Here is a 26,226-nt window from a genome sequence, read left to right on the forward strand (position 1 = left end):
CACTTTACAAAAACACAGCATCATTATGACAACCCCGTAGTGCAGTATCAGAGGCATGGAGGGTTATCCGGCAGGCACAGAAGTTCTTCTGACAGGAGGGCTTGTAACATCGGCTTCTTATCTCAATGTCAGAATACAATACTAAAATAATGGTGGAAAGCTTAAAGAGTTATTCCCACCCAGGACATAGGTCCTAGCCACATCAGTCATGGTGCTACATGATGGATCCCTGTTCTAAAGAAAGCTACCAGACACTTCTGGTCGTATCCAGAGGACATGATAGGACTACCCAGTAGATGGATCGTCTGACACTATTCCTTAAAAACAATTAAAGATGATATTTAGCTATCAGTCTTCTACTAAGCACTGCATTGATGGCACAATCCAAAGCCTTCTTCAGAACGTAGGCATCCTCACAGAACCAACATAGAATTTTCCGATATGAGGATGAAGATACCCATTAACTAGATTAACAAACAAGGAGCAAACAAACTGGTGCCGAAAAGAAGAACTAATCTAGGCAGACCTGAAAACACAATTCCAATGCAATTTAATTTTCATTACTTCCATTTACGGGGAATGAGAAGCGTTTCAGGAACGTAAATATAGGTCCTCTGAACTGCAATTATGGAATGGATTTGAGAAGCTGGGAAAAAAAACAAAGCTTATACTTCAAGAATATTTCCTGTAATGTCTATACCTATAAAATGTCTACCATTGTTACATCGATAAAAAAAACAACAACTCTACAATCAAGGTAATGGATGGGATCTAGATAAAATCCAAATCAAACTGTAATCATTTCAGATTTCCTACAAATATTTGCCATCCGTTAACACTTCAATAACTCACTGTTCTAGATGAAACACCATTCCGTAAAATCAGTTTCAAGAGTCTGATTTGTGGTCCATACACAGACCACAATTTCCAGGCCGGTCGAGTCTCCTGACCGAAACCCAACAGCCTCGTATATACCAATGAGGTGGAAGAGTTCAGGTCAAGAGACTCATGTATGGTGCAGAAAGCACATTTCATACACAGACAGGTGAAACTGGCCTTACCAAATGCCTAAAAAAAAAAATCAGTATATTACGTTCACTAGTAACTTGTTTTATGACAGATGCTAAAAGAGTAAAATCTTATAAAGACCAATGAAGTGGGTTACAGTGACCCCCACATCCTAAAAGTGATGATTTTATATCAGCCTGTGTCCATTCCTCAACCCACACAAAAATCAGAGGTGGCATGGTTTGGACTTCCCACTACGGCCGCCATATTGAGCTGTAGATCTGGGAGGAGGCAGAACAGAGGTCAGCAGGGAAAAAGACTATACGTGCAAAACGTATAAAGGACGTGTTTTTTGTGCATCAACTACAATGATGTATAAAAAAAAAAAAAGCCGCTGAAAAACATTACACAACCTGTCGTTTAGCTGCAGCAGTGATGTCAAGTCAACAGTGTACGTCATTGCTGCAGCTAATCACTGCGCTCAGTGGCTCGGACATTGTAGAATGCATGAGATGCTGAGCTCAGGGATTGCCTGCAGTGGTACGAGCTGTTGATGTTAATCACTGCAGCAAAAAGACAAGCAGTGGAGGGAAGTCAGCGCTGTTCCCTGGAGGGTGAGGACTGTTTGTATTTGGTTTTTTTCTGGTATCGAATTCATTTGGGGACACTTTTCTAAAAGTCAAAATCATCTTTAAAATTTCATCCAACAAGCAATCCTTTACATAAAAATTTAGACTAAAATATTTTGACACCTTTCTGACAGTGGATGGTAAATTAGTGAGCGCTTGTGCTCCAAGTCGGTGTTTAACTCCTGTCCTCAAGGTCCAATAACAGATCAGGATTTCCTTAAGGTACCTTCACACATAACGATATCGTTAACGATATTGTTGCTTTTTGTGACGTAGCAACGATATCGTTAAGGAAATCGTTCTGTGTGACAGCGACCAACGATCAGGCCCCTGCTGGGAGATCGTTGGTTGCTGAGGAAAGTCCAGAACTTTATTTCGTTGCTGGACTCCCTGCAGACATCGCTGGATTGGCGTGTGTGACACCGATCCAGCGAGGTCTTCACTGGTAACCAGGGTAAACATCGGGTTACTAAGCGCAGGGCCGCGCTTAGTAACCCGATGTTTACCCTGGTTACCAGCGTAAAAGTAAAAAAAACAAACACTACATACTTACCTACCGCTGTCTGTCCCCGGCGCTCTGCTTCTCTGCACTCCTCCTGCACTGGCTGTGAGCGTCGGTCAGCCGGAAAGCAGAGGGGTGACGTCACCGCTCTGCTTTCCGGCCGCTGTGCTCACAGTCAGTGCAGGAGGAGTGCAGAGAAGCAGAGCGCCGGGGACAGACAGCGGTAGGTAAGTATGTAGTGTTTGTTTTTTTTACTTTAACGATGGTAACCAGGGTAAACATCGGGTTACTAAGCGCGGCCCTGCGCTTAGTAACCCGATGTTTACCCTGGTTACCCGGGGACCTCGGGATCGTTGGTCGCTGGAGAGCTGTCTGTGTGTCGGTATCGCTGCAGCGTCGCTGAGTGTGAAGGTACCTTAAGTCTTGTGCAAGTATTAATTCCTTCCCTTGTGCAATACTAAGAAAACATTATTTGTTGGTGGGCTGCAAAGCCTGGAGCTGAGGAGCATTGCTCCAAATAGTTCATCTTTGATAAGAAAGATAAGACCTAGCCAAAAGGACCATGAGTAGGGGGAACTTTTAGCAGTTCTAAAAAAAATAAAAATAAAAAGACTTCCATTTGTAGCAACATAAGAAGACATGGAGCATTCTGAAGTTGCCCAACAGAATTGGCAAAGGGGCTAAATCTAGTCCTAAAAATCCAACCTGCAGCATTCATGTACAAAAGCCACTAAAAAAACATTGAAAGTAGTGTCAGTATCATGGGCCATAAAACGCAGACCTGTGTGTGTTCCACAATCAGAATTGGCTCATCTTAGACATCTGCGTTTCAGGTGAGCACCGGAGGTCTAAGTGTTAGAGCCTCTAACCCCCCCGTCCATCAAACTAGAATAGGGGAGACGCCAACCGGTATCTCTATAGCTCTGAAATACACATCCATAACTGCAAATAGATATTAGACAGATGCCAAATACTAGACAGAATGGCAGCTCCATCAAGTGATGTTGTTATTTAATACTCTCTTTGTACAGTCAGTGACAGGAAACCACCAAAACTCACCCTCCACAAAAGTGCATTACGCAGGAGAAATCCTAGAGATATTCATACACAATAGACTAACGCTGTCCGAACCTGTTGCTAGGTCCAAGCATCTGTATGGGGAGAAGAGCCAATGTACAAATGAGCATTTAGCCGACAGCTATTGGAGAATATCCTCATTAAAAGGGGTGGACAACCCCTGCTAAGTACTATGTTCCCCAATGGAAAAGATACTCCCTACCTGCTCTAGCATTGTTGGCGCCAAAACGTTGTTATGCCACGTGAACGTCGCAGCAAATCAGTGGCCACTAATGGGCTTCTGTTCTCACTGACATCGGACACATCAGAGGTTTGCTCAAGAAAGGCGTGAGTGAAACCAACCCTTTATCAGAAAATGATAGTTATGTCATGCAAGTACCAGGAGACCCGGCGACGACGTCGCTGGAATGGCACCAATGCAGGAGGAGAGTATCGTTATTTTTCATTCACACTGAGGAATAAAGTATTTAAGAAGAGGCCGTCCGATCAGTAGATCAGCCATATAGTGAAATTAAGGGAGAATGATAAAAAAGAAAAAAAAAATGGCGTCATTGATCATTAGCTAGATTTGATTGTATTTGATGAAAAATGAAGCCGGGCATATCGGGCAGTTGCCACTGACGTGTGTGCGAGGCCACTGCTCAACCCCATGTAAGCGCACATCGTAACTCCGTTACTCGGACCAAAAAGCCTACTGGATTTTACACTTAAAGCTCAAAATTTATTAAATCTTTGTCACACGTAATCAAGCCATGCAGTTGGTCTCCAAAGCCACCGATCATTTTTAGCAATGACCCATTTGCTTCATACACTACAGTGACTAAAGGAAATGTCTAGTGAGGTTACATTTCATATTCTATCATCTACAAGAATTATACCAACCATAAGAGCTGGAAAAAACAACAAAACACATGAACATTTCCAATCCACACAAAAAAAAAAAAAAGTACAAAAACCTTTTATCCCACTAATACTGTCCCAAAAGGTCTCTAGACGCATTCACTTTGGTCAGCAGTAGCTTGGGTTTTCGGTAAAGGCCCTCGTGAGCTAACTGAGGCACTCTGGATTGTGATTCAAGCTTTCAAGAAGACGTGTTTCATTAGGTTTATTTTTACTATATGACCTAAATCTTTACTCGCGCGCACAGCCAGATTACTGGACGTATAAGAAAGCGCTAACATCTAAACGCTCAAGACACAACGATGTTCTCAGAAGTTGGTGTTACAAAGGCAGTAAAGCACATACATATAATCTCAGGGCTCTAAAGTCCTCCTTCCACAGTGGCTGTAGATTCTTTAATATGGAGGCAACCTCACAGGGAAGTGATGGCAAGTCATATGGTCGGTCACCATCACATTCAGACTGCGTATCAGCAGTGGACATTCCTATGAACATTAATGGCAGCAAGCTCATTGAAAAATGCTCAGACACTTCATTTTACAGATTTTTTCAATCCTTTAAAAGCTAAAATAACCATCGAAAAGCTTTTATTCCCCCAAATTACACACATTTTCATGCAGCGAAAAGGCGTTTAATATACTTTTGAATGTACAAGAATTCTTTAAAGGACTATTCCAAACGGTGGCCCAGCCATGTTATTACATATTTATATATTTATGTACGTTCCTTGAGATCAAACCCCTTGCTAATCATGAATGATCCATAGGCTCAGCTACATGGGCTATTTCTGTGTCCTGGCTGTCCATCTCTTCTGGATCATCTGTAGAAACTGCAGACTGAACTTTAGGTCTCACAGATATTGATGTTGCTATAGAGCCCCCAATATTACTAGCAGGCGATACAGTCGTGTCGACATTCCCCTTAGAAGGGCTGCCCGTAGGCTTTGAGGTAAGCATTTCTCCTTTACGAGGCAAAGCATCAGATCCCGTTAATGGTTCCGCATTTTGATCCCGTAAGTGCTTATCCATAGAAGCCTGAATGGAAGAAACCATTTCTTGCAATTTTTTACGCTGGGCCTCAATTAAATTGGGGTCAAGTTGACGACCATCTCTCATAGTGACTACTCCAGGAGCTACTCTGATAAGTTCCCCATCGTTGGATGGGGACATAAATGACGAGGAATCAGAATACGTCACAGTGCTATTGAGGCTAGGTGTGGAGCTGGACTTAGCCGTAGCTCTGGTTCTCTGGTTATGTTCTGGACTTGTAGAGGCTGTTCCTAAAGAGTGCCCTTTGCCTTGAAAGACTGTGACATTGTGATGCTCGGACTTTTTCTTCACCACGCCACCACTGCCAAGCTTCATCAGTCCATGTGAAGGACTAGACTCTCTGCTCCTAGAAGATGCCTCAGAACGCACTTGAGTCATCGCCTCTTTCACCAGTTCTTCTACCTCAGGGCCAATGGGAAAATGACCTGCTGCGTCCACACACAGTTCTAACCGGTCTTCAGCCGCATTGTAAACAAAGGTTTTGTTGGGTAGGTATGGAAATGTGCAGTGTTTTCCATCAACTACTCCTAAAAACAGAAACAAACAAAAAAAACAATTTTTTTTTACTAAAACGATCAAGAAGTCATCCATTTATACATACTCAATATCGGTAATGCCTACAAAAAGTTTTTACTTAATAAACCCAAACTTTTTGAAAACCTCTGACATGTCAGAAGTTTTGATCAGTGTGTACAAGCTGATGAATTCCAATTTATTACCAAGATGTTCTCAGCTAAGCGCAACTCTCCAAGACAATAGCCCAAGTCAACCTTTCTACTGAGCCAGGCTTCAACCTCAGAGGAGATTAGCGCGTCTGCTCCTTTTCAGCCATCGGCAGTGGTGTCAGTACCCGGACTAGCACTAATACAAACTTTGGACATTTTTCAAAAACGGCAATTACACTTTAGATAAACTCTAGTAGAGCAAAACTCTTCCAGAGTCACCATGCGCTTTGTAGCATACTCATTTATTACAATTCAGTGTCAGGGTCTCCCTCATGGATACATCTGGATCTTTTTGAAGAACACAACAACTATACATAAAAGTAATTACAGTATATTTTGTTTGTGCAGAACCTACTAATTAAATTATTTTTTAGTCACAATAGGGAAAATTATTAAACTGAAGACTTGAAGGTCTTTTCTTTAGCCCATTCCTGGAAAGAATGCTTCCATGCCAATCTACTCGGAGTGTCATGAGCTAAAGTGTTACTCCCATCTTTTTTATTCAAATAAATTTTTATTAAGAATAACAAGATAAATGACATGTTACATTCTCATTTTCAATACAAAGCTTCCCCCCCCCCCCCTTCAAACATTCCCCTTCAATCCCACCACCCCCCAACCCCACCCAACAAAGCAGCTCACCTTGCTTAGCACTTCCATCATTAGACCAATATACTATCTAATCCCTCGGCCAATAATATAAGCCACATTTAACATTACCATTAATTAGGAACCTTAATTAACTCTCCCTCTATAATACCCCTATCCCATAGCAATCCACGGAGACCACATTTTATTGAACATTTCGATTTTCCCTCTTTTTTTATAAAACCCCTTTTCCAGTGTCAGGCCCTGCTTCACATACTGGAGGAACTCTCCTCTTGACGGCGGTTCTTCCCTAATCCAATTTCGAGCTATTACCTTCCTAGCCATGTATAACAATCTGGAAATAGCTATCTTCAGGTTGTTATCCACTCCAATCTCATCCACACATCCCAACAAGCACACAACTGGATCCCTTAGCACCTTACATCCATACGCACCTTCCATACGACTCAAAACTACCACCCAAAAAGCAGCCAGTCTCGGACACGTCCACATCATATGGAGTATATCAGCATCTGCAGTTTTACACCTCGGGCATTCAGAATCATCACGCAAACCAGCCTTATATAGCACCATCGGTGACTTATAAACCCTGTGTATCACATAGAGCTGTGACAGTCTATACGGTTCGCTCAGTGACAATCGTGGGACCCATTCTAGCACCGACTCCCAAGTCTCATTCTCTATTGGACCCAGATCCCTCTCCCACTTAGCTCTCGCCATTATTGGAAACCGCAATAGGAAAGTGTGCAACAGATCTTTATACAAACTAGATATGACTCCCCTAGTAGTCCCTTCATTACACACATACTCCAGTACTATATCCCTCTGAATTCCAATACCTCAGTTTCTATTCTGAGCTCCAAAAGCATGCCTCATCCGCAAATACTGAAATTCCCCCACAGTCCCAAGACCAAATTCCGCCTGTAATTGGGAAAATGATTTCAATTCACCTTGCTCAATTATTTGATACACGTACTGAATCCCTTTGACCTGCCATTCTGTCAGTACCCCCAGTGCCTCAAACTCCTGTAAGTTGCTGTTATGCCATAGCGGTGAGAATCTAGTCAAATCCGTGACCCCCCGTATATGTCTCAGCCTACCCCACAGCCTGCGTATCAACAACACAGTCGGGTATAATTTCCCCAGAGCCCCCAGGGATCCATCCTCCAAACATTGTACCACTGGCCTTTTTGTCACCACTTCCATCAGCCGCTGTACCGCCCCAGATGACCCTTCATGCGCCCAGCCTTTTAAATGCTGACTCTGGGCTGCAAGAAAATATATTTCAGGGTTAGGCAATGCCAATCCCCCATCTTCCTTGGGTCGCTGAAGTGTCTCCAGTTTGATACGCGGATGCTGTCTCCCCCATATCAAATTCCTAAACAGAGAGTTAATCTGTCTAAATCTCCTGCGTGGTATCCAAACTGGCGCATTATGAAGAATATACAGTATTTTTGGCATCAAAATCATTTTAATAAGATTCACCCTACCTACCACAGATAAATGCAGTTTAAGCCAAGCATCCGCTTTCGCTTTAAGAACACCTAAGATTGGAGTCAGATTTCTATGTATATAGTCAGTAACAGGCATAGATACCCATATTCCAAGGTACTTAAATTGGCTAGTCACCTCCAGTCGCCCATCCTCCAGTGGCTCCCCACCATCATCATCCACCTTAAACAAGACAGACTTACTCCAGTTTATCCTAAGTCCCGACACCGATCCGAAACGCTCAATAATCCCAATGGCTCCCTCCAAGGACGTACCCGGGTCAGCCAGAAATAGCAGAATGTCATCCGCATACAACGCCACCCTTTCTTCAATCATCCCATATTTAAACCCAGTCACCTCATCAGACCGTCGAAGCTTAGCAGCCAGTGGTTCCACAGCCAGAGCAAACAAAAGAGGAGAGAGCGGACACCCCTGTCTCGTCCCTCTAGCCAGTTGTATGGTCCGTGATAACTCCCCATTTACCCTAACCATCGGCATCGAGTACATCAGTCGAATCCAGGATATGAACTGCGGTCCAAACCCCATACTCCGGAGCACCTGCCAGAGATATCCCCACTCCACACTATCGAACGCCTTATGAGCGTCTAAAGATGTAATAACTCTCTGGCCACAGTTGTCGGATCTGAGTTGCAAATTCATATACAGCCTTCGTAAGTTGATCGCAGTGGACCGATCAGGCATAAAGCCAGACTGGTCTGAGTGCACCAGGCCGGAGATCACACTTGTCAACCTCATCGCCAACACCTTAGCCAGGAGTTTAACGTCTGTAGTAAGCAAGGAGATTGGCCGATATGAATCCGGCTGTGTCGGGTCCTTCCCCTCCTTAGGAATCACCACTATTATGGCCTCCCGCATAGATGCCGGTAGACGACCGCCACTCCTAGCCTCCTCCAGAAGTACCCTTAATTTAGGGATCAGCACTTCCCCAAAGTTTTTTTAAATTTCAGCAGGAAATCCATCTACGCCAGGTGCCTTCCCATTAGCCATAGACTGCAGTGCCCGACCCAATTCCTCCTCCGTAATGGGAGCTTCCAAATCTTCTCTATCTATGTCACTCAGCCTTGGGAGCTCCAATTCCTCAAGGAATGCCACCGTGTCCTCCACCGACCCATCTACCTGAGAGGAATATAGGTCCGCATAAAAATCCGCAAAAATGTCCAAAATCTCTGAAGTCTCAGAGACAGCCACACCGCTCCCCGATACCAAAGAATGAACAAAGGAAGTGTTTCTCTGGGCAGAAGCCACCATCGATAGCAAATGACCCACAGATTCGCCCTCCTGGTAAAAAGCCAGATTCATGAATTCCCTCTTCCTTTCAGCCTTACCGAGCAATACCTCCTCCAACTGACTCTGAGCTGCCTTTAGCCTCCTCCCAGCTTCCGGAGTACCCGCTATTACCATCTCATCTTCGGCTATCCTCAGCCCTTCAACCGCCAACCTCTCTGTCTCTCTCGATTTCCTCTTACACCTGCTAATATCCCTGAACAGCAGTCCCCTCAAGTACGCCTTCATGGCTTCCCACAAAGTAAGAACATCTACACTTCCCTCGTTGATCTCAAAAAATTCCACCAACTCCTTCTTTATCTTTTCCAAGTCCATACTGTGTAGCCAATTAGGGTGAATCTTCCACTCCTTCCTGCTCCCGATCCGTGTCCCCACCGGCCGAAATTCCACCTCAACTGGACTATGGTCTGAAAGAGCCCTAGGCAAATATCTCACCTCCCCTACCATCGTATCCAGTAAACAGTTACCTAGCGCCAAGTCAATCCTAGACAAAGTACCATGAGCTGGCGAGTAGCATGAGTACGTCCTTTCCCCAATATGTCTAACTCTCCATAAATCAATCATACCTACTTCCCGGACATAGGTCCCAAACGTAGTGATATGTCCCCCTGTTCTATTCTGGGGATTTTTGTTTTTGTCCCAAAAGTCATCGCAGATATTATTAAGATCGCCAATATTTAGAGATGGTAACGGTCCCCAACGCTCTACCCTCTCCAGCACCTCTCTTATCTTCTTACTTGAGTATGGGGGCGGAATATACATTGCCGCTGTACACATCAACACTCCATTTATTTTACATTGCACCACCACATACTGACCATCCACATCCTCTTTTACCATTACCTCCTCATACTGCACCCCCGCAGGTATTAACACAGACACACCCCTAGAGTACGTCGAGAAAGTAGAATGATACGCCCTCTGTATCCAGCGCCTATTCAATACGTTCACCCTCTCCCGCACTAAATGTGTCTCCAGCAGACATATCATTGAGACCTTCTGTTCTCGGACATACTGCAGACTTGCCGCCCGCCGTGTTATATCCGCCAGACCTCTCACATTCCAACTCAATATTTTAATACAATCTCCCATCATGTGGCTCATCATTTCTTAAAGTATCCAATTTCCCAAGTATGAGCTGCCCCAACCCTCCCACCCCCCCTGCCCCCTCCCAACTTGCCCCCCTAACCCCCCCAATATAACGCATTCTTCCTCTCATCAAGAGTGGGGCTCCACTGCCCACTACGAACACTCTCCCTTACTTAACCCTCTCCATTCGCGTCCCGCTGCCATAGCAATCACAATTTCCCCCCCAACTTTCACTTTATTGTATCTTAACATTTCAACTTTTATTAACATATAGAAAAAGTACCAAACCAGTTCACAGTACCCAGCATAACCCTCCTCCCCGTACTTAGTAGTTGGTACTGTCCCCTCCGGCCATTCCTTCAATATGGCCCAGCAAAACCCCCAACAGTTGCTCAATTCTTTAACCATTGCGAACGAGCGCAGAACTCTCCCCTATCGACAGAGAAAACAAATCCCAACTGGATCTCGCCGAAATGTCAGTCGCCCATTCCCTTAAGTTTTTTCTCATGAGTATCAAGCCACTGGGTAGCGTCCTCCAGTGTCAAGAAAAAGTGGGTCTTATTAAAAGCCACCAGTCTCAGCTTGGCGGGAAACATCACTGAATACTGCACTCCCAGCTCCCTCAGTCGCCGCTTGACTCCAGTAAACTTCATCCGCTGTTTCTGAACCGCAGCGGAATAATCCGGATAAATGGCGATTTTTTTGACCTCCAGCCATCAGATCCTCCATCTCTCTAGCCTTTCTAAGGATAATGTCTCTGTCTCTGTAATTGAGTATTTTAGCAAGCATGGTACGGGGATTCGCTCCTGGGGCAGGGGACTGCGGCGGGACCCTATGAGCACGTTTAACAGCAAAGACTTTTGTCAACACTGTGCTCCACAAACTCAGTGGGATTTCTCCCCTCAGTCTTTTCAGGCAGCCCCACTATACGTATATTATTTCTTCTGGATCTATTTTCCAGATCCTCATTTTTAGCAGCGAGCTCGGCTATTGCTTGGGCGAACTTCTTTTCAGCTTTTTGTAGCTTAACTATGTGATCTTCTGCCGTGCTCACCCTCTCCTCCACCACTCCTATACGTTTGTCCATTTTCTGCAGAGCCGCATTAATCTGTGCCGTGTCCCCTTTAACTTCCTGCATCTGCTGGGCCAAGGAGTTCAGGGATTGCTGACATGAAGAGATCAGTGTGATAACATCTCTAGAGTCGGCTCCTCTCCCTGTGATATGGCTTCAGATCCCCCACTAGCCCCCGCCATGCTGCCTCTCTCCTTCCCCCTCTGTACCTCATGCTGCTCAGCCTTGCTTGCTTCCTCCTCCTCCTGGTCAGCTCCAGCTCCAGATCCTGGTTCTGCCTCCTCAGCAGCCTCCACTCTGGCATACTGCTGCAGCTTTGCGGCCACCTCCATGCGCCGCTGACATGCGGCGTTCTCCTTCTCGGCGTCCTCCCTAGCATCGGCACCATCTTGGCCGGCTCCTGCATCGCTGGTGCCAGCGTCTTTCTGCCGCCTCCTGGTCATCGCTGCCGACTCCGGACCCGCCGCTCCGCACCGCTGCACTCTTTGGACCTTCAGCCAGCCGGATTTAGGTGAGTTTACCCTAAAATCGGGGTTAAAGCAGGATTTTTGTCCTTCTGGCAGCAGGAGCACTCTTCCCTGCTTCCACTCACATGGCCAGCTAGGACACGCCCCTCGTTACTCCCATCTTCATTGACTGATATTGTTGGATAGTGCTTAAAAAATCAAGTATTTTTGCAATTGACTGCTTTTTAAAATTTACAGTCATTGAGATACTAAAACTTTTGTTTAGAGTTTGTTGCCTGGGAGACCGACCACCACTGCTGTATTGCTTGTAAACACTGCTCTGAAGCTGGCTGGTATTAGGGGGCAACAGCTTAGATAAGTGAATAAAAAATTCCCTGCATCCATTTTTATAGAGGAGCCTCATTATGTATTGTATTTCTGGTCACTTCCAAAGGATATAAAACCAGTTACTGTATATACCCGAGTATAAACCGAGATTTTCAGCCCCAAAAAATGGGCTAAAAGTGCCCCTCTCGGCTTATACTCGAGCCATGTCGGGGGGGGGGAGGGGGCGGTCATTTGGTGAGGGTGAGCGACGACGGTCACATACTCACCTGCTCCTGGCGCTCCTGACGCAGTCCCTGCGTGTCCCATGGTCTCCGGCGCCGGCAGCTTCTTCTCCTGTTCAGCGGTCACGTGGTACCACTCATTAAAGTAATGAATATGGACTCCACTCCCATAGGGGTGGACCCGCATATTCAATCCTGTAATGGGCGGTACCACGTGACCGCTGAACAGAGGAAGAAGCTGCCGGCGCCGGAGACCATCTGTCAGGGAGAAGCTGCCAGGGACCGCGCCGGGAGCAGGTGAGTATTTCATATTCACCTTTCCCCATTCCACCGCCGCTCCGTCTTCCATGTCCTCTGCAGTGACTATTCAGGCAGAGGGCGCAATGACGTATTAGTGTGCGCGCCGCCCTCTGCCTGAACAGTCACTGCGGAGAGACGGGACGCTGAGGAGCAGCGGGCAGCGAGAGGAGAGTATGTAATTTTTTTTTTATTGCAGCAGCATTATATGCGGCACATTGTTATATGGAGCATCTATGGGGCCATAATGAACTGTATGGAGCATTATATGCGGCACATTGTTATAAGGAGCATCTTATGGGGCCATAATCAGCATTTGTGCAGCATTATATGGGGCATATTTTAATATGGAGCATCTTATGGGGCCCATCATGAACTGTATGGAGCATTATATGGGGCTCCTGATTCAATATGGATATTCAAAAACACCTAACCTACTGATGTCTCAATTAATTTTACTTTTATTGGTATCTATTTTTATTTTTGACATTTAACGGTAGCTGCTGCATTTTCCACCCTAGGCTTATACTCGAGTCATTACATTTTCCCAGCTTTTTGTTGCAAAACTAGGGGTCTCGGCTTATACTCGAGTATATACGGTACTTATAAAACGTACTTGCACTGGAATCTAGGGAAGAAATCACTATTTTCCAAGTGGAATCTGCTACAAAGTGTCACTTTTTTAAGTATTAGGAAAAAATTCATAGGACAGCAACAGGACAGCCACGTTCAGACCGGTGGTCAATAACTGCCTGCATTGTACATCATAGATCTTATTTTTGTAAGCTCAGGAATAAACACAGTCAGGAGATAAAATCCACTTAACTAGGACTCACCCATATTTTTCTTCATGATATTGTAAAAGACGCCACCCTGCTGGAACAGATGAGGGAGGCCTTTAGCATAGGACCAAACATCTTCTCCTGGAAGACAAAATGCACACATTCAGAAAAACTAAAAAAATGAGACCCTCTCACACTTATCAATAAGAAATAGAGTCCTATTACAAGCATCATACATAATATATAATTCTGCCATTCATCATCTGATGCTGGGCAATTACCCAGGAGGTTTGTGAGGCTATGAACTTCCTGTCCCTCCAGGAGGCCATAAAACGCCATAATTAAGACGTTCTCCACAGTATTACTTCCATTAGTGTAATCTAAAAAGGAATTACAGAGTCACAACATAGACAAAGGATAAAAAGAATCACATTCTGCATCTGCCTTTACTAGTGATCTACTCAGTCCCCCGACTGCAAGAAGGTAACATGATTTACTGCAATAATAAAGGAACAATGAGAGCGGATAATGCACATTATGGTGATCAGATTAAGAAGGCAGCAAGCTGCAAAGTCATCCTGGGGACTCCTAATGGACATGGAAATAAGGGACTGCCCAATCAGTGCAAAAGGATGCAGGGAGGGGGCCGGAAGACCGCCAACTTATCTAATGGCCCCGTGTAATACTACATGAGCAGCCTTCTCCCATTCTTAGGAATTGCAGCCAGCTATGCCAATACAGCGGGGAAAGTCAGAAATGAAAGTAAAAATAAAATGAAAGTAATAGTTTATCAAGAGGAAGCTGCTGCCAAAGTGAGTCACTAACTACTAATCATATCCAACATCTGCTCATGTAATAAGTCGGAGCAGATAGACTGTACACGTGATAAAGCGGCATGCGCTATAGACAACGCGGCATGCGCTATAGACAACGCCTCCACATAGCGCACGTCAGCGTCAAACCCCAGCACCGTGTGCAGAGGCCATCTATACCTTATATACAAGAGCAGGGGAGACACCGGTTGGGCTGCACTTATAGCCACTCTGAACGGCACTTTTCCTTCACCATGACCCCTTCGGTTTGCAAATAATGCGGAATGCACCAATAAAATTATTATATATATATATATATATATATATATATATATATATATATATATATATATATATATATATATATATATATATATATATATATATATATACACATATATATATATATATATATATATATATATATATACACACACATATATACACACAAGGGGCGATCCAAAAGTAATGATAATCGGTTATTTCTATTGCACACAGAAATTAAAATAAAATGTTTTCTTCTCTCTTAGGTACCCAGTAGTCCAGGAAAAAAAAAATTACTTTAATCCCATAGTTTGTAAGCTTGCGAGCAGGGCCCTCACTCCTCCTGGTATCTGTTTTGAACTGTATTTCTGTTATGCTGTAATGTCTATTGTCTGTACAAGTCCCCTCTATAATTTGTAAAGCGCTGCGGAATATGTTGGCGCTATATAAATAAAAATTATTATTATTATATTATTAAATAGACCACGATTCCCGGGAGCTACATTCATTTGAATATGAACTGCCGAGGAGTGAACATCAAAATGGAAAAAAACGAGCTCAGAGCTGTCATCAAATACCTCTGCTTGAAAAAAATTACTACCAAAGACATACACAGCGACTTGGTGGAAACATTGGGGGACTCTTCTCCTCCATATTCCACAGTTGCACGCTGGGCCAAGGAATTTAAGCTGGGAAGAACATCGACGGAAAATGAACATCGTGAAGGACGCCCATCCACGTCCCTCAATGAAGAAAACGTGAAAAAAGTTGAAGAAGTTGTATTGGCAGATCGAAGAGTGACTATCAGGCATGTAGCTGAGGTCACAGGGATCTCATATGGCAGTATTCAAAGAATCCTTGCAAAAGAATTGCATATGAGAAAGGTCTCCACGCGTTGGGTGCCAAAAATGTTAACCGACGAGCAAAAGAAGGAATGAGTTGACATTTCAATAGCAAATCTCGAAAAGTTCCAAGCAGACAAGGAAAATTTTTTGTCACGTTTTTTGACCATGGACGAGACCTGGATCCACCACTTTGATCCCGAAACTAAACAACAATCGATGACATGGAAACGAGCCGACAAACCGACGCCGAAGAAATTCAAAGTGTCAAGCTCAGCAGGGAAGGTTATGGAGTCTGTTTTTTGGGACGCTGAAGGAATTATTATGGTGGACTATTTGGAGAAGGGAGCCACTATTACGGGCTCCTACTACGCAGAACAAATAAGAAGATTGCGGGAGGCTATCAAGGAGAAAAGGCGCGGTAAACTGCGGGCTGGAGTGCTGTTTCACCAAGATAACGCGCCGGCTCACAAAGCTGCTGTTGCCATGGCTACCATTCAAGAAGTGGGCTTTGAACTGGTGGAACACCCCCCCTATTGGCCAGATCTAGCCCCCAGTGACTTCTTTCTCTTTCCTCGGCTCAAGGAACACCTCCGGGGCAAGAAATTTGACGACAATAGCGACGCGATAACCGCTGTTGGGGATTTTTTTGAGGGTCAAGATCAAGAATTTTTTTCGAAGGGAATTCTAAGTTTAGAAAAGAGATGGACTAAATGTATAGACTTGTTAGGAGACTATGTAGAAAAATAATTTTTTTTTTTTACTATATTCATTGTGTTTAGTATTGATTATCATTACTTTTGGATCGCCCCTCGTGTATATGTATATATATATATATATATATATATATATATATTTTTTTTTTTTTTTTTTTTCTTGCGTGTATCACACTAAAAAACAAGCAAAAAAAAAAAAAACACATGTATGCATACAAGTGTTTTTTTACTTATTTTTGGGGGGAGAGGGAGGTGCTATTTCAGGAGGTTCACATGCACATTGACAGCAAGAGACTGACTCAGACAATCTTATGTATTTAAGAAGCCCTCCTCCTCTCATCAGAGTTGTCATCATCTTATTATATTGCAGTCATCATATTATACAGCACTGTGTACTTACTATTGCTCATTTTTAATTTATACCCAGATAATACTTCTCTTTTCTCCGCTCTACATAGAAACAGAAGTCTCTTGTCCCTGCATTTATCATTCCTCTCCAACTCCTGACCCAGCCGCTCCTCCTCCTCCTGCCAGTGACTTTTGCAGTGACTTACAACTCATAGGTCGGGGTCACACTTGTGAGTGGAATACGAGAAACTTGTGTGAGTCTCTGGCATCAATACCCGGCACTGCCGCCGGCACTCAGGACCAGAATGTGCGGCTACATGTATTTCTATGCAGTGCCGGGTATTGATGCAAGAGACTCACACGAGTTTCTCGTATTGCACTCACAAGTGTGACACCGGCCTTACAGGGAAAATTGACCTCCTGTTTCTACATAGAGCTTAGAAGGATTCAGCTATTCAATTTTTAATCACGTCATAGATCTAACGGAAAAGAGAAAATTGCTCGCTTTGCTTTTCTATCCAACTAATTTTTAAGTACACAGTACTATATAATATGTTGACTGCAATATATAATATGATGACTGCAATATATTAAGAGGATAAAATCTGTGCAGCAGTTATGATAGATCTGAAGCTGTGAGCACTGATTCTAGCAGTTCTCTGAATGCTGAGCTCTGTATAACCTGCCCTCACCTCTGATTGGCAGCTCTCTGTGCACACTGTATATTGGGAGCAGGGTTACACAGAACAGTCGACTAGGAGGCACCAGACACCTAGGTCTGTAGTGATAATCTCCTGATTTAATTAAAAACACAGCCCACTAAATGACAAACCTAAAATCAGGCTCTCTGCACCTACAGCATGCTGCTCTTAAGGTACCTTCACACATAACGATATTGTTAACGATATCGTTGCTTTTTGTGACGTAGCAACGATATCGTTAATAAAATCGTTATGTGTGACAGCGACCAACGATCAGGCCCCTGCTGGGAGATCGTTGGTCGCTGAATAAAGTCCAGAACTTTATTTTGGTCGCTGGACTCCTGCTGACATCGCTGGATCGGCGTGTAAAAAAAACAAACACTACATACTTACCTACAGCCGTCTGTCCTCCAGCGCTCTGCTCTGCACTCCTCCTGTACTGGCTGTGAGCGTCGGTCAGCCGGAAAGCAGAGCGGTGACGTCACCGCTCTGCTTTCCGGCCGCTGTGCTCACACAGACAGTATAGGAGGAGTGCAGAGCACAGCGCTGGAGGACAGACAGCGGTAGGTAAGTATGTAGTGGTTGTTTTTTTCACTTTTAGGATGGTAACCAGGGTAAACATCGGGTTACTAAGCGCGGTCCTGCGCTTAGTTACCCGATGTTTACCCTGGTTACCGGCATCGTTGGTCGCTGGAGAGCGGTCTGTCTGACAGCTCTCCAGCGACCAAACAGCGACGCTGCAGCGATCCGGATCGTTGTCGGTATCGCTGCAGCGTCGCTTAATGTGAAGGGGCCTTTAGATTACACTGCAGAAACTTGATGACAGATTCCCTTTAAACTTTTTAGTGTTGGGAATAACTCTTTAAATTTTATAAAAACAGTGTGGCTCTTAACAGATCACTTATCTGGAAACTTAACATACACACAAAAAAAATTCAGATTTCCAATTAGCGGATCTTTTGCAGATCAATAGTGAACAAGGTTTTGAAAATCCTATTAACATGTAGCAAAAAAAATGTGAGCACAGTAAATCTACACATGCGACTGAGGAAAAAAGTTTTCCATACTCACGCACAAAAAAAATAATTATCTAAATATTTGCTGGTGGCAACCAGATATCAGATCCTGGCTAATAGTGGAATTATACAACTGGCACGGCTGCAGGCCCAGCTTTTGGGCAGTAATGCTACAGAACCTCACACTCACCATCTTTCTGCCCTGTTATAGAATGTCGCAAGGCAGGAAGGGGTTGACAGTTCCTTGCCGTTCAAAGCTGCAATATGTGCTGTACAGATACTTTTTTTTTTTTTTTTAACAGATTTTAGGGCGAAGCTGCAGAGTTTTAAATTCCCAAATGTCACATAATTTTGGGTGGATTTATGCTGCAGATTTCAGATTTGGCAATAATAAGAGAGAGCAGTGAGCAGTGACCCAATGTGACTTTATATCACCTGTCATCAGGTGCTCCTTGTTCCAGGCACACAAATAATCTATATGCAGAAAACATCTGACTACATGCATCTTGTGCAAATTCTATTTATCCTGATAGTAGAAAAGAGGAGAAAAACAAACCCCAGAAAACCTTTACTTTGTAATCCTGAACAACCCTTTAAAGAGGTATTCTATGGAATAGGCAGTAACTGCTAGATCAGGTGTCCCACTGCCAAATGCCTGCCCATCAGCAGTCCCTCATTTATGGACATTCTAGTTAAAGCAAATTTTAGCAAGCCCCAATAATTGGGGAACGAGAGTTTGTAGGAAAGCTCGTTCCAATATACTGGCCAAACAGCAAAACACTCATTCATCATCCTGGCTAAATGGTTGGACAGTCACGTGACCGTATGTATAGGATTTAAATACTATATGCAGTCACGTGCCAACTAGACTTCTGCACTTCACAGTTCTCTTCTAGTCGGAAGAGTCTAGTTGGCATGTGACCGCGAGTATGCAAATCACATACGGTCACATGACTGTCCAATGAGAATACAGGGGAACTGTGACAGCGTGTGCACTGCACAGTGTCACAATCCTGCCATCATATAGAGTGCCTGCTGACTTCTCAGCCCAGAACTCTTCATGACGCAATCCTGGAGCATCTTGTCTTAGATCTCAATTTTGTGGCGCCTTCATAATTCATCCTAGATATTAAAGAGTCTCAACACAGAATGACGGGAACAAAAAAAAAAAAAAAGCAGGTGGGAAGGTACAGTATATGTAAATGATCGGCCCCACCACAGTACACCAAGCACCTGGGCTTAGCGTGAACACAGACTCCAGTTAATGAATACACTGACAATTTGGTGTTACTGGGTGGGAGTGATACGAACACTAGATGATCACTTTTGAATGAGTCAGCCTTGAGGGACACCTCTTTGATAAGGCCAGATGTCAATTTATTTCCACAAAGTAGGCAGGCAGAGCGGGATCCCACACACCTCAGAAGCCCCTCCTCACCTCTGGGTTGTGGGATTCCGGCAGGCAGAGCGGGATCCCGCACACCTCAGAAGCCCCTCCTCACCTCTGGGTTGTGGGATTGCGGCAGGCAGGGTGGGATCCCGCACACCTCAGCGGCCCCTCCTCACCTCTGGGTTGTGGGATTGCGGCAGGCAGGGTGGGATCCCGCACACCTCAGCGGCCCCTCCTCACCTCTGGGTTGTGGGATTGCGGCAGGCAGAGCGGGATCCCGCACACCTCAGCGGCCCCTCCTCACCTCTGGGTTGTGGGATTGCGGCAGGCAGAGCGGGATCCCGCACACCTCAGCGGCCCCTCCTCACCTCTGGGTTGTGGGATTGCGGCAGGCAGAGCGGGATCCCGCACACCTCAGCGGCCCCTCCTCACCTCTGGGTTGTGGGATTGCAGCAGGCAGAGCGAAATCCCGCACACATCAGAAGCCCCTCCTCACCTCTGGGTTGTGGGATTGCGACAGGCAGAGCGGGATCCCACACACCTCAGCGGCCCCTCCTCACCTCTGGGTTGTGGGATTGCGACAGGCAGAGCGGGATCCCACACACCTCAGCGGCCCCTCCTCACCTCTGGGTTGTGGGATTGCGGCAGGCAGAGCGGGATCCCACACACCTCAGCGGCCCCTCCTCACCTCTGGGTTGTGGGATTGCGGCAGGCAGAGCGGGATCCCACACACCTCAGCGGCCCCTCCTCACCTCTGGGTTGTGGGATTGCGGCAGGCAGAGCGGGATCCCGCACACCTCAGAAGCCCCTCCTCACCTCTGGGTGGTGAGTATATTACTAGGATTAATGGTACCACCGAAATAAAAGCACAAACACTGGAGGGTGCTTAAATACGATTGTTCGATCTCTATGCAGCATGCATTTTGTTGACAATTTTAGGGACCCAATAAAATATCGCATTTTGCTCATTCATCAGCTATCAGTGGTACATGTACACAGGTCAATGATTAGTGGCTTTGTACAATTTTCTGAACCTTTTGTACCAGGTCCTCCACTTATTCATTCAATGAGATCCTTTACAGTTTGCTGAGGAATGATACTTGTACTGTACCCATGTGTCCATCATGGCAAATGTATATATCTTAAAATAGATCTTTGCAGAATGACAAGCAGCCACTGCAACCCAAAAAAGGTAGGTGTACTTGCCTCCTTTCCCCATCATAGACTGAGCCCAGGCCACTGCAATAGGCAATCAATGGCTTCAGTGGTCCTTTCACATCCGGACAGCAGAGTCATGACCTACTCACCAATCGCCATCTTTTCCGATTTCCAGCGCCACTCCAATCCGCTTCTGAGTCATGCAACTTCTATTCTGACTTGTTAGCTTACACCAGGGTCTGTGTGTGTGTTTTTTAAGTCTATGGGGCGTTGGAACGAAACTCCATTGTTACATTGTAAAAGTGAATTCCAGCTCTCACACATAAACCTCGGTGTGATCTGGCAAGTTGGAACTGAAGTCGCATGACCCAGAAGAACAATGAAGCAGCCCTGGATACCAAAGACAGCAGTCAGTAAGTAATTCACTGAACCTACACCATATTTACACGGGTTTAAAATATAAGAAGTTTCATGGAAGTGCTTCTTTAAAGGGAACCTGTCACCCCCAATATCGATGGTGAGGTAAGCCCACCGTCATCAGGGGCTTATCAACAGCATTCTGTAATGCTTTAGATAAGCCGCTGATGTTACCTGAAAGAAGAGAAAAAGAGGTTAGATTATACTCACCCAGGGGCGGTCCTGCTGCGGTCCGGTCAAATGAGTGTCTCAAGTCCGCTCCGGCGCCTCCTATCTTCATTCGATGACATCCTCTTCTGGTCTTCACGCCGCGGCTGCAGTGCGCAGGTGCCGGGAAAGGTCAGAGAGGCCCAGCGCCTGCGCACTGCAGTACTTTGCTCTGCCCTCAACAGGACAGACAAAGTACGCCTGCTCCGGAGCTGCGGCGTGAAGACAAGAAGAGGACGTCATGGTAAGAAGATGGGAGGCCCCGGACCGGACCCGAGACACCCACCGGAGCGGGACCGCCCCTGGGTGAGTATAATCTAACGTCTTTTTCTCCTCTTTCGGTAAAATCGGCGGCTTATCTACAGCATTACAGAATGCTGTAGATAAGCCCCTGATGACGGTGGGCTTACCTCACCATCGATTTTGGGGGTGACAGGTTCCCTTTAATAAATTAGGCACTTTTTTTTTTTTTTTTTTTTTACCAGCAGGCTTCATATTAAATGGGTCGCCCATTATAGAACTCCTTCTTGATCCAAATGTTTGGCCCCACCAGGGCTCTGATGCTGCCGATACGAGACGTGATGCCGGTGCCCAATCAGCGCTGGCGTCAATGTCTCCGCATTTGAGCAAATCGAACATGAAGAGGAAGTCCGGGCTGCAGCTGATCTCAGACTTCCTCTTCCTGATCAATTCGACAGAAGGCGGGGACATTGACGATGGCTTCTCATGTCACAACTGCAGCAGAAGAACCCCGGGAGATGGAGTGCCGACACCACAGGAATGGCACCAGCAAGGTGAGTATAGGCTTTATTATTTTATGAGGGCCAAGTGAGGGGTATGAGAAGTTGTCCAAGTAGTGGACAACTTCTTTAATACCACAAAAAAAAAAAAATGCAGCTCTTAATAAATTGCTCACCAAAGTATACTTCATTTGGAAACTCAAAAGCAGATCCTCTCTCCTAAAGCAAGAGAGGAAATGCATGATCCAAATAAAGTCGAGAAGCAAACCCATGTACTCAGTAAGAAACTAAGGGTGTTACTGGCAGAAGATCTGATCTAAAGCCAAAGAACGGAAGGTGCATGTCAGGTGATGGCAGTGTGGAGACGTAACAGTGTACATCTAACATATGTCCAGTACATGTTATTACCTAAACATTAGAAGAGTGTCAAAAGTGGTAAGTCATGCACGAAAAAGGGACATTTCTTACCCATAAGGGTTGCCAGCAAACACAAGGAGTACATCTCCTTATCGATCTGGTCCTGAAGCTCCTTAGAAACAGACTTCACAGAGACAGTCGAATCCTCCTCTGTCACAGAATGGACCGAGTGAGCAGACATATGCTGGACAGCTTTTTCTTTGGCCTTTAAAATTTCTACAGTCACTCGGTCGCCATGTTGAAGAGGCACAGGTTCATTCGCCATGCCATCCTTTGGTGGTAGCAGCTCCTTCGGAGGAAATCCATAGCGAATACACTGTAAGTAAGGAGGGATATCCAACTCTTTATCTATTCCTTCCTGAAGCTCGGAAAATGTTGTTGAGAACTTAAGGGTAAGCATCGCTTGACGGCCATCATTGGTGGTTATGCGGATTTTCTTTTCTTTGGAAGAGGTTGGGGAGTAAGGCGTTTTTGTCGGGGTTGAAGGCCCTGATGAAGGACCATCTCTGACTGTGCCAGGAGAGGACGATCTTACTTGTCCTTTCTGTTCCTGTTTAATCTTGTCAGATTTGCGTTTTTGCATTACAGACGCTTGTTCTGAAATGTTCTGCTGAATTTTCCTTTCAGTTTTGCTCATGCTTAACTCTTCTTTGTGCAACGTTTTGGCCTTTTGGCCAGTAAGAATGATTTTTGTTGGTAACTGGGAGTCTGAGTACTGTTCTGGTTTGATATCTTCCACTCGTTGAACGTGAGCCCCGTCTATAGCTACAGGGGTGTAGTCATCAGGATTCTTCTTGGCCGTCTGGTGTAATATTGTGTTCACCACCTTCTGTACAAGAATTTCGCTGCCAAACTCCCCTGGGAAGTGCTTAGTGACTAGTTTCATTGCAACATCATAGACATTACTATTCAGACTGGTGTCACTTTCATACTGGAACCAGTAGACTGTTTCACGCACGACTCTTCCGCCCCACTCTAGCGTTATAGGGAAGGCTTCAGGCAAGTTGTCATATTCCTTACCATCCCAGTAATGTTTGAAGCCACAACCACATTTGCCCCCGTAAGACCTAGTGTTAGTTCTGTCTCCGTCCAGATACACAATTGACGAGTCGCTCCTCACTCTGCGCACAGAGTTCCCTCGGCACCAATTGCAACTGGTTAAATTGCTCAAGGTAAAGTCAGGTACTAAAATATCATTTATGGCATCGTAAGAGCAAACTATGTTATTTAGGGGAAAGCTGTAATTCTTGTCCGGCTTCAAGTGGCCATGTGTCGTCTTGGCCAGGTTATATAGCTTGCCACCCGGTGCCAGCCACTCTGGAGGAACCAGCAGTTCTGACAGTGCTCCACATATGAGGCATTTGTGAAGGCGATTTTCCAGCACTGCCTTTTTAGCGGCAGCGGTGACTTCCTCAGGTTGGATGCCAATGACTCCAGTCCGTCTGTAGAAATATTGGTGCACGTCAGCTACCAAACTGGGGTGGATACCGTGCTTGTCCATGAACACCTCCTCCATAGCAGCAACCAGTCGCAGCAGATACTTGTCTTGTAGACTTCTGTCTCCTCCAATAACACAACTCCCATCCTCCTCTAACTTTACATATTTTCGGATCAAATCCTGTGGCACCCCCCAAGCTTTCGGGAGCAATTTCAAGGGTAATTTTGGCAAAGGACCCCCTTTGATACCAACTAATGGGATGTAATGATTGCGTCCGGAGCTGCTCCAGGCGATGCAGATCGGCTTATTCAGATGCCCGTCTTTGCCTTTACAATTTTCCACCGGGATTAATCCAGGAAGGAAAGTCGCCGAATAATCCCCAGAACTCCGCATGCCGCTCAGAGAGTCGAGCAATATGATGGGGCGGTGAAGGACGTTGGCGAGCCCGAATATGTGAATGTTACGTAAACCTAGAGGCACGCCTTCCGGGGGTACGAACCACGGGTCACACTCGTTAATGATGTCTTCCCACTCGGCCACGTCGATGAAGTCATGGAAGAGGGCTTTGTATCGGTCCAGGTTTTCTTTCAGGTGTTTCTTAAGGTTCTCCCGCAGCGCGTGCCAGAACAGCTCCCTGCCCACGAGCGCCCGGGACACGGCGTGCACCAGGCAGTGCCCATCGCCATCCACGTGCACCGGGATGAAGCACTCCAGGTTGCCGTTGGCCCGCTTGATGTCCTCTAGCGTGTCGTGCAGGTAGAGCAGGCTACCGGAGCGGTCCTTCCCGTAGCCCACCGTGTCCACATGCTCCGGCTCGATCAGGAAGGCCCGGTCCCCCAGCAGGGAGCACTCAAACACGTCCCCCTGGTTCATGTCCCGCAGCAGCTTGGCCTTGCCCGTCTGCTTGTCCATCCCATAGCGGGCCAGGATGGGGGCCAGCAGCTTGCAGTGGTAGTTGGACAGCCCCATGACTTTCACCATGTCCGTGTTCCTCCGGGGGGTGCCCGCCACCCCGAGCAGGGCGTTCCTCAGCAAGTTGTGGAGCACCACGTCCGGCTCCGTCACCTCCTCCACCTCCAGCAGCTGCTTCTGCTCATGTCTCTGGCCGCAGTCGGTGCACTCGATACTGGCCGAGCCCTGAGCCGGGAAGAAGAGCCGGGCCCTGCACTTCGGCTCCGGACAGGTCCCTGAAAAGATGCGGCGATCTCTCCTCCTCTGCTGCGCCTGCGCCGGGGACTGAGGAGGCTGCTGAGACATGGCTACACACCGCTCACCGCTGGCTCATCCTCCGGCGGCCCGTCCACCAGCAACGGTCTCCAATGCGGAAGCACAACCCCCGTTCACAGTCAGCTGCAGCTCCGCCCCTTCTGTGTCGGAGCCGTTGACAGACGTAACTGCCCCTTTTACCAAAAACCACGCCCATTCTACGTCCTAAGCATCACGGTCCTTGTAGTTTTAAGAGCGGATGTAAGCTGTGAACTGTGCAGTCGGGGAAATACAACATCCAGGATGCAATGCGAGGCACACCCGGAAGTGGCGCTGAAGCTGCTTGCCCGTGAATGGGTAGGCAGTGTACAGCTTCTCATAGGCTGCGGAGGGGCTGGATGACAGCCGGTGGGAGGAGCCGCGACTCCTGTTATTGACTGTTTCTGCTTGGTTAGGCTGTGTCATCTACAGGTGTCTCTGACTGCTGCGGCCTCCATAGCAATGTGAATGGGGTTGTTATAGAGGAATGGTGCAGGGTATGTGGGCTAATCCCAGCCGTGTGTTAATAAAGGCCACCATACACATTAGTCTACAGTCACCCAAACCCTCCGCTATCAGCGTGCAAACAGAGGAGCTAAGCAACAGTCAGCTTTCTGCCTATGCACAGTGTACACAGACAGATGCCACTCAGTGGTGTGGTTATAGAGCGCATCATTGACAGGTCTAGCAGAACTGTAGCGGATAAAACAATTTGTCAACACTACAGCAGAAAGTAATTTTTATTATTTATTATTATAGCGCCATTTAGTCCATGGCGCTTTACATGTGAGGAGGGGTATACATAATAAAACAAGTACAATAATCTTGAACAATACAAGTCACAACTGGTACAGGAGGAGAGAGGACCCTGCCCGCGAGGGCTCACAATCTACAATGGATAAGTGAGGATACGATAGGTGAGGGTAGAGCTGGTCGTGCAGCGGTTTGGTTGATCAGTGGTTACT

At 46.0% G+C, this 26,226-nt stretch overlaps 1 protein-coding gene across 1 annotated transcript; it reads right to left on the reverse strand.

Annotated features, from left to right (window-relative positions):
* Positions 1–4,686: 4,686 nt before the first annotated feature.
* VCPIP1 (valosin containing protein interacting protein 1) lies at positions 4,687–25,384 on the reverse strand. Its single transcript, XM_069731429.1, has 3 exons — positions 22,630–25,384; positions 13,605–13,691; positions 4,687–5,692 (listed from the first exon to the last, which is right to left on the reverse strand). The coding sequence occupies exons 1-3, from the start codon at positions 25,271–25,273 to the stop codon at positions 4,866–4,868; spliced, it is 3,558 nt and encodes a 1,185-aa protein (XP_069587530.1). The 5' UTR covers positions 25,274–25,384; the 3' UTR covers positions 4,687–4,865.
* Between the last annotated feature and the right edge of the window lie 842 nt (positions 25,385–26,226).

This window comes from Ranitomeya imitator, chromosome 6 (genome assembly GCF_032444005.1).
Source record: "Ranitomeya imitator isolate aRanImi1 chromosome 6, aRanImi1.pri, whole genome shotgun sequence".
Classification (NCBI taxonomy): domain Eukaryota; kingdom Metazoa; phylum Chordata; class Amphibia; order Anura; family Dendrobatidae; genus Ranitomeya; species Ranitomeya imitator.

What these genes read in the sequence shown, in the direction of transcription:
- VCPIP1 (XM_069731429.1), bottom strand. Translation starts at nt 25,273, where the DNA reads ATGTCTCAGCAGCCTCCTCAGTCCCCGGCGCAGGCGCAGCAGAGGAGG. An exon ending in TTTGCTGGCAACCCTTATGG is followed by an intron (nt 13,692 to 22,629) that starts GTAAGAAATGTC and finishes TTTGTCTTCCAG; the next exon opens with GAGAAGATGTTTGGTCCTAT. An exon ending in TATCATGAAGAAAAATATGG is followed by an intron (nt 5,693 to 13,604) that starts GTGAGTCCTAGT and finishes TTCTGTTTTTAG; the next exon opens with GAGTAGTTGATGGAAAACAC.